The sequence below is a fragment of the Mus caroli genome, chromosome 6 (assembly GCF_900094665.2).
Source record: "Mus caroli chromosome 6, CAROLI_EIJ_v1.1, whole genome shotgun sequence".
Lineage (NCBI taxonomy): Eukaryota > Metazoa > Chordata > Mammalia > Rodentia > Muridae > Mus > Mus caroli.
The window spans coordinates 107,722,915-107,731,911 of record NC_034575.1 but is presented as its reverse complement, the minus strand read 5'-3'; the positions used below and the strand labels follow the sequence as shown (position 1 = coordinate 107,731,911).

General features: G+C 41.8%; 1 protein-coding gene across 6 annotated transcripts in view; it reads left to right on the top strand.

Annotated features, from left to right (window-relative positions):
- Rad18 (RAD18 E3 ubiquitin protein ligase) overlaps positions 1 to 8,997 on the top strand; it is a 73,660-nt gene that overhangs the window by 41,168 nt on the left and 23,495 nt on the right. For all 6 annotated transcript variants that reach the window (XM_021164900.2, XM_021164899.2, XM_021164897.2 and 3 more), the window contains one exon: positions 4,574 to 4,733. In XM_021164900.2, the coding sequence (XP_021020559.1) occupies positions 4,574 to 4,733 (160 nt within the window). The remainder of the gene's footprint in view (positions 1 to 4,573; positions 4,734 to 8,997) is intronic.

The window sequence follows — 8,997 nt, the reverse complement described above, 5'->3', positions numbered from 1 at the left end:
CCAGGCTGGCCTCGAACTCAGAAATTCGCCTGCCTCTGCCTCCCGAGTGCTGGGATTAAAGGCGTGCGCCACCACGCCCGGCGGGAAGAGTATCTTGAAGAGATGACCCCTGAGGTCTGCTTACCTTGTACACGTGAAGCACCCCAATCATAGAGATGCTCTATGGTTGTCTAAGTGTGAGAATGTTGTCTAAGTGTAAGATTTATTGCTGAGGATCCTAAGGCAACCTACCTAGGAAGAGAATTTTGTTTTTTAAAGAATTATTTATGTATGTGAGTACACCGTAGCTGTCTTCAGACACACCAGAAGAGGGCATGGGATCCCATTCCAGATGGTTGTGAGCCACTGTGTGGTTGCTGGGAATTGAACTCAGGACCTTTGGAAGACCAGTCAGTGCTCTTAACCACTGAGCCATCTCTCTAGCCCTGAGAATTATTTTTCTTGCTGCACTCTGATGTTTACTTTGGATGGAGTGTTGTGATGAAGAGTCAAAGCTTATGTAGTTGGTATGCATTACTTAGTTTTGGTCTAACTTTAAATTTGAGATTAATGTTGTATTTCTGCTGCTAATGCTTTGGTCCATGAGCAAAACAGAATCACACTGGGGAAATTCTTTACTACTTTTCTTAGTTGTGACAAAATGCACATAACATATTTTTACTAATTCTTAGGTGCATAATTCATGGCTGTTAAATGCTTTCATAATACTGTTTAGCCATCTGCCTATACTCCAAACCTTTTCAGCATCCCCAGTACAAACTGTAGCATAGCACTCCCTGCTCTCCTACATCTCCCTCATGATCTCTGTTGTATCTGTTTATGGATTGTTTGCTCTGGGTACCTAATGCAAGTGAAGTTAGATAGTATCTGTCTTCCTATATTGGCTTATTTTTCTAGGCATCTTTTTATTGTCTTGTGTAGTGGCAGATATTCAAATTTCTTTTGTTTTATGGCTTTAATAGTATTCCTTAGTATGTGCATGCTGTGGTTCATCTATTTATTGAGTTATTTTGCCTTATTGAGTTGTGAATACTGTTTTTGTATGTGTTAGTTCCCAGATATCTGTTCAAGACTCTGCTTTCAGTTTGTTTTATTACACGTCTGTTGTTTCAGTTGCTGTGATAAAAAGCTCTGACNCCCCCCCCCCCAAAAAAAACCAAACAAACAAACCCTTTGGGGAGAAGTGAGTTTATCCGACTTACACCTCCAGGTCACAATCTTTTACTGAGGGATGTCAGGGCCAGGAACTTGAAGACAGGTCTGCTTGCTCTCCCATACAGCATAACTTCTAACCAAGAGATTTACTTCACAGGCAAAGAAGTACAGCAGGAACCATGCAAAATACTGTTTGCTCCCAGCCTCTCAGGCCAGTTTATACTTAGCCTGCTTTCTTATACAGTTCAGGGCTGCCTGCCTAGGATGCTACTACTCACAGTGAGCTAGGCCCTCTTACATTAATTAACAATCGAGGCAGTCCCCCACAGACATGCTCCCAGGCCAACCTAATCTAGGGAGTTCCTCAGTTGAGACTTTTCTTTCATATGGTTCTAGGTTGTGTCCAACTGATAGTTAAAGCTAACCAGACAGTGTCTACATGGACTTTGTGGTTCAAATGGTAGCTCCAGGGTTAACCTCTTGAGGAACCAACACATCGTGCGGCACAGCAGATGCATCATTTCTCCACAGCCTGGCAGCACTTGCTAGTTTTGTTTGTTGTGGAAATCACCTTCTAGGTATGTGTTTCTTTGTTGTGGAGACCATTAGAGAAATAAAACGGCCAGAATACACACACACACACACACACACACACACACACACACAGAGAGAGAGAGAGAGAGAGAGAGAGAGAGAGAGAGAGAGTGATTCATGGGGGTAGGGTATTTAGTGGCTCCAGGCTATGGTTTAGCTAGTCCAAGATAACTGTCTCCTGATGGATAGGCCAAGTTGTTCAGCCCGGCTAGTCTAGCTGGCTTTCAGCCTGTGTTGGAAGCGCAAAGTAGTAGTCCTACTGCCAGTTAATACCCTCAGCAGCAGGGTAGATGGAGTTGCCAGAGAGAGTGAGGGCAAGCAGGGAAAAAGCAGAAACTTCCCTGTCTCTGTCTTTTTATAACTCAGCTTATCATCAAAAAGTGTGGCCCAGACTTAGGCTGAGTCTTGTTACTGCAAATGAGCTGCTCAGGAAAATCTCTCACAGGTGTGCCCGGCTACTTGGGTTTTAGTTGATTGCGAATGCAGTCAGGTTGACAACCAAGGTAGGCATCACACATTTTACAAGGTGGGGAGTGGCATGCCATCATGATTGGATTTTTATTTTTCTAGGAAGTTTCAGCATCTGTTCATGTACTTACTGGCCATCTGTTTTGGAATTTATTCAGGTCCTTTGCCTATTTATTAATTGGGTGTTTGGGTTTGTTTGAGTTTTAGGGATTTCTTACTGTGGATATCAATTCTTCCTTCTATATATATGATTTGCAAATATTTGTAGACACTTTTTGTATTGCCTTTTGTTTTCTTGATAGTACTTTGCATGCACAAAACTGTTTTAACTTTTTATTATGTCCAGTTTTTTTTTCATTTGTTGCTTATACTTTTGGTGTTATATACATGAAGTCTTGCCAAATGCACTGTTGTACAAATTGTACCATTCTCATGATTTCTTCCTAGTATTTTGTAGTATCCCCCTGTAATGAGCAAGAGGCATGCACACTCAAGGGGGACACTCTGCTTCTCTCAGGGGAAGTCTTTGTCTGAGTTTCACATTTGGGCTGTTTGGAGCCTCTATTTCAAGGTTTAAGGGTAAATGGGAAAGACAGCTGACTTTTAGTGCTCACAAACCGTTAAATGATACTCATTTTGATGGAGTTTTACCTTTTATAAACTAATGTAAGAGGGGAAGAAGAGAAGAGCGTAGTTAGTCATTGTGCAAAAATAAATGTGTAGGTTGAATCCCTATTTCCTGTGTACTGGCTGATACTGTGTCAACTTGATACAAGCTAGAGTCATCAGAGGAAGAGCCTCTGTTGAGGAAATGCCTCCATGAGATCCAGCTAAAAGGAATTTTCTTAATTAGTGCTCGATGGGGGAGGATCCAGCCCATTTAGGGTACCTTCCCTGGGTTGGTGGTCCTGGGTTCTACAAGAAAGCAGGCTGAGCAAGCCACTAAGCAGCACCCCTCCATGGCCTTGGCATCAGCTCTTGCCTCCAGGATCCTGTCTTGTTTGAGTTCCTGTCCTAACTTCAGTCCCTTCAATGATAAACAGTGCTGTAAGTGTAAGCCCAAATAAACCCTCTCTTCCTGAACTTGCTTTTTGGTCATGGAATTTCATCATAGCAGTAGAAACCCTAACTAAAATTATCTGCCAGCCCAACTTTATTCTCCCAACTACTGGTTGAATGAAAGGCCTTGGTGGGTGGAGTTCCCCTCCATGTGGTATGTTCATAATAGGAAGTTCTAGACCTTCTGGCAAGTCACTGGTTAATGCCTTGCTCTCCCTTATGAACAGCAGAGGGTGTGGCTCTGCCTTGGTCATGAGGGTTTATTGGTACAGGTAACATTAGTTTGCACTGGTGACACGTGCTGGACTTCTGTATAACAAACATTGAGGGTCATTTCTGAAAATCTTGAATACATGAACTTGAGAAGCTATTTTTGTTTTAAAAAAATTTGTCCAATTCAATATATTTTCTCTACTAATAAAATCTTCACAGTTGCTTTTATTCATTTAATTATTTATTCATTATCTGAATTGTCAGGAGAGAGTAAAGCCCTGTCATATTGGCACAAACTGTAAAAGGGAGAGTCATAGGCAACAGACAGTCTGGCACAGCTGGTATTTTTTTGTGCCTTTATTTTCAGATATTTGGCTATGCCTATATGTTATAACCTTTCAAACCACCCTGAGGTATCTCTGCATCTTTATTATAAATTTTGAAAACAGAATATGAAGGGTATGTCCAGGAATGTGTCAGATTAAGTGGCAAGATTTCTGTGTCTGATTGGTTTTCCTTAATGAATAGATTTTATTTAAAAGTGTTCAAAAAAGTGTCCATAGTTGGTCAGTATCGTGTCATGCGACAAATTGTGTGATTCATTTGTTAAATCTGTTTTGTTAACTTGTCAATTATTCCTTAGTAAGCTGCTAATAGAAACTTATATTGGAATGACAAGGTAGACCCGCCTCTGTTTTAAAGAAAACTTTACTTCTAAACGAGTTAATCCTGAAAAATATAGTAAGATTTCTTGTGTTATTTCTTGTGCAGGGCAGTGGTGGTGCATGCCTTTAATCCTAGTACTTGGGAGGTGGAGACAGGTGGATCTCTCTGAGTTTGAGGCTGTCTAATCTACCGAGAGAGTTCCAGGACAGCTAGGGCTACATGGAGGAAACCATTTATTGAATGCCCCATCCCCAAAGTATCATTTCTTATTTTATAGTTTTAGAGTCAACGTTTTCTTTTTAACTTCCATTTTTAAAGTAGAAGTAGCAACATTAAGTGTTAAAGAGATATAAAAGTTTATATAAGGTATACATTAAGATCTTTTTTAATTTTTAAAAATTTTATTTTTCCTTGTTAGCACAAGAAGATAATGTGAGCTTCTCAGATACTGTCTCAGTAACAAACCACTTTCCTCAGTCCAAGCTGGACTCGCCAGGGCCATCGGAGCCTGAGAGGCCGGATGATTCTTCTAGTTGTACTGATATTCTAATCTCCTCGGAATCAGACTCATGCAATAGGTAAGAAATGTGTAGAAGTTGGTTCTCTTAAATACCTGCTTCCTATGTTTGTTTCATAGTCACTTTTCTGTTTTTGTGACAAAATAAACTTTGAGGAGAAAGGATTTATTTTGGCTCACCGGTCTGGGGTTCTGATCCTCATAAGAAAATCAAGATTTTTTGTTTTTCTGTTTGTTTGCTTGTTTGTTTAACTTGATGGAGCCGATTGGTTCTATGACTAGTTTGGAGAAGAAGAAGGGTAAGTGCTGGTGCTGGTTCACTTTCACAGTTCCCTGGAGTCTACACCCCAGCTCCAGGGAATGGTCCTGCCCACCTTTGTGGTAGGTCTTCCCATCTCAGTGAACCCAATCAAGATGAACCTCTCAGGTGTGCCTGGGGGCTTGTCTCCTAGCTAGTCCCAGATTCTGTAAAGTTGACAGTCAACACTAACCATCTAGAGCAGTGCTTCTCACTCTTCCTAATGCTGTGACCCTTTAATACAGTTCCTCATGCTGTACTGACCTCCAGCCAGAACATTATGTGGTTGCTGCTGCATAGCTGTAACTTTGCACAGGCTGAGAACCACTGATCTAGAGGATAAATCATAGTCCGGGTCAGGTCACTTTCTCTTCTGTTTATCTGCAGAGTCGTCTTCATAGAGATGGCAAACTGGGATGTGGGTGGATAGTGTGGGGATCTTAAACTGACTTTCTTTTCTCCCCCTCGAGTTGGTAATAACAGCTCACAACTAGCTGTTATTCTAGCTTGGGGGTATCTGATGCCCTCTGGCCTCCACAGGCACTTGTGTGCGTGTGGTACACATTAACTCATTAGTCAGACATGTACAATACATCCATGCATCCATGCATACATAAATCTTTAATAAAAGAAAAGTCTTAAAGAGAAGATGTCTGGGAAAGACTTTGGATGAGCTCCTAGAAACTGCGTACAGGCAGGGACTGTTGAGAATGCTGTAGTCTGCTGGTGGTGCCTTAGCATGACTGTGTGGGAAGACGCAAACTTAGAGTTGTTTAGCAAACGTGAAGAGGTGGGGATGGAATATTTTAGGGACACTTAAACCACTTTCTGTTATATTTTTATACATGTACAAAAATAGTAATAAAACCCTATGTTGAGGTTCCAGAGATGGGCCAGTCAATGTTTAAGAGCCCTGGCTAGGCAATCGTGGTATTGGAATTTGCTCTGTAGAACCTGACTGCCAAACTGAAAATTCTATAAACATCTCTAACTCTGGCTCCAAGGATCTGGCATCTCTTCCGAATTCCACAGCAACCAGGGGTACACATGCAAACAAATATAAGTAAATAAAACTGATCTTTTTTAAAAACAACCCTTAGCTGGGCTATGGTGGCACTGCCTTTAATCCCAGCATTGGGGAGGCAGAGGTAGTAGGATCTTAGTGAGTTTGAGGACACCCTGGTCTATACAGCCAGTTCCAAGACAGCCAGGGCTGCATAGAGAAATCCTGTCTCAAAAACAACAACAACAAAATAATAATAATAAAGAAAACCTTACCTTTTATTTACTTAAGTTTAAAAACATTCTCTGGGTGTGTATAAATTAAGTTTTCTAAGTGGGAGGGAAGTATTGTAGCTAAATTGACCTCTCCTTCCCTCCTTCCCCGCTTGCTTGTCACACAGTATATTTTGCCTTGCCATCTGCATTGTTGTCTTGGACTTTGAAATGCAACAATTGAATGTGAATAAGGTTCCTAACTCAGTTCAGACAGTTTTCATCATTTAATTGGAAAACATGAAGTGATTTATAATGTAGGATGATGGTGGCCTGGCAGAAAGCTGTCACAGAGTTAGTGCCAGTGTCATTTAGTGACTCCAAAACTTAAATAGTCCAAGAGATGACTATTTGACTAGTGTAATTATCACTGTAGAATTCAGGAAAATAATTCAGAGTAAAAAAGGCCAGTCAAAACTAAATTTCATAGTTAAAGCCTATTAAAGATAATGGGATTTTTGTTTATTTGTATTTTATATTTTATATTCAGGCAACAGAGGGATGGGAGATGGGATTCTGTAGTGCCTTTGTTGAGATCTTCTGCAATCCTAAAATTGTGTCAACCTTTTAGCTTTGTAGGGTTGGCAAATAAACCGAATGTTCATCTACAACTTAGTGTTATAAAATAAATCTAGAATTTCATTCACTTTTTATATTGAAGTGTTGCGCCCACTTTGTCCAGCAAGGAAAACGCAACACGGTCGGATTCTTCTCAACAGCTTTATTGCAGGAATGCCTCCATGCTACGGGAACCCTGGGAACCCAGGGAGGACTCCTTATATACACCCCAGCACAGGGAAAAGCTTTGTGTCCTCCTGGGATTGGTCAATCTGCCCGCACCTTAATTTGCATGTACCTGCTCAGGAGGGGTTGGCGCCAGATTCGGGCTAGCGCCTGCTCAGTGGTATTGTTTACAGCCACAGTGTGCTATCTTTTAGGCATCAGCTGCCTACATCTCCCCCTTTTTTTGTTTAATAATATGATGCTGGACTAGGTCTGGGCAAGTCTGTCCATCAGCCACAGCTCCTGTCTTAGGTCAATCCTTTCATGTCACAGCCTTACCCGTCATAGGGTTACCCTATCGCCTCCAGGCCCCATGTCTTCGGTTGGTCTGTGCATAAGGAAAGTTGCCCATCACTGGATACCGTGGATCTGTGTGATTACAACTGCCAGACAACCTAGGGCGAATTCTTAATTTTTTAAAGAGGCCAGCTAAACATTGGGAGATGCGCCATCTTTAATCGCCATCAATGCTTGATACACCACTGCCTTATACTGAGCATGCTCTCGTTTGAGTCGACACAATAGCCAGATACAAAAGAAACAACCCAGGAGGACCACTGCCCCCCAGGCCAACATTCCTGCCCATTCCTTAAAGAATGAGAAGGCATTGGTGATCCAGGAGGTGAAATCCCCCAAGGTGACAGGGTCCAGTCAAGTGCTGTTGAGTTTGGCAATCTGGAGGAGCAGCTTTCTGGACAACTGCTCTGCTTTAGCCGACCAATTTCCTTTAAGGTACTCAGATAAGAGGCGACTCTGTTCAAGAGACTGAGAGAAATTAGCTTGTACAACTTTATACAATTCTTCAACCTGTTCTTGAACTAAGTCTATTAAATAAGAGAGAGTCCCATCTGCTTTGATATGACTGAGGCGGCATACATGACAAAATGTGGCCTCAGCTTTTGCTACAAGTGTATTCATCAGAGTTTGGAGGACAATAATAGATGTCCCGAGTGTAATTATGTTGTGGACAATATTGACCATCTCTATCCTAATTTCTTGGCGAATGAACTCATTCTCAAACAGAAGCAAAGATTTGAGAAAAAGAGGTTCAAATTGGACCACTCAGTGAGTAGCACCAATGGGCATAGGTGGCAAATATTTCAAAATCTGCTATAGGCACAAAGGTGGGAAGTTTCACAACCACAGCAGTATACCCTGCCAACACTCTGCTCAAAAACATGTCCTTCCGGAACTATTACAATCTATATCTCTGTCGGGAGGAGCAATTTTCGCGTCAGCCTCTCTGGTACCCAAATCGGGTGTTCTTGACCCTGTGGAAAAACACAAACAGCTCCCCTGGGTCTCGAAATAATGGGATCTGGGCCATACCATTTTCCAGTTAAGACATCTTTCCATTTGACATCCTGTTTAAGGATAGGCGAGGTCATGGCATGCCTATCTGCAGCCGAACGACCATGTTTGTCCAGAATTTAAAAATTTAAAGTAAAGAGGGCTAAAGATAATTGTTCTTTGGGTGGCCGGCCATCAGCGATTCCCCCTTTTTGTTTTTCTAAGAGTTCTTTTAAGATTCGATGTGTTCTTTCCACAATGCCATGGCCCTGTGGATTGTAGGGAAGGCCAGTAGAGTGACTAACCTGCATTATTTTGCAAAAGGTTTGGAATGATTTTGATGTATATGTGGGGCCATTATCAGTTTTTAAACTATCTGGCTTTCCCCAAGCTGCCCAGGCTTCTAGGCAATGGCCAACCACGTTGTGGGATTTCTCACCGGACATGGGGGAGGCAAAAATGACGCCTGAACAGGTGTCAATTGAAACATGAACATATTTTAATCTTCCAAATGCTGAGACATGAGTAACATCCATTTGCCACAGTTTTAAAAGGGATCAATCCACGAGGGTTAATACCAACATGAGGAGGGTGGTGAAATTGTACACACTGTGGGCCTCGTAACACCACATCTCCTGCTGAGGCTCGAGAGATATCAAATTTCTGCTGAAGTGTGGCA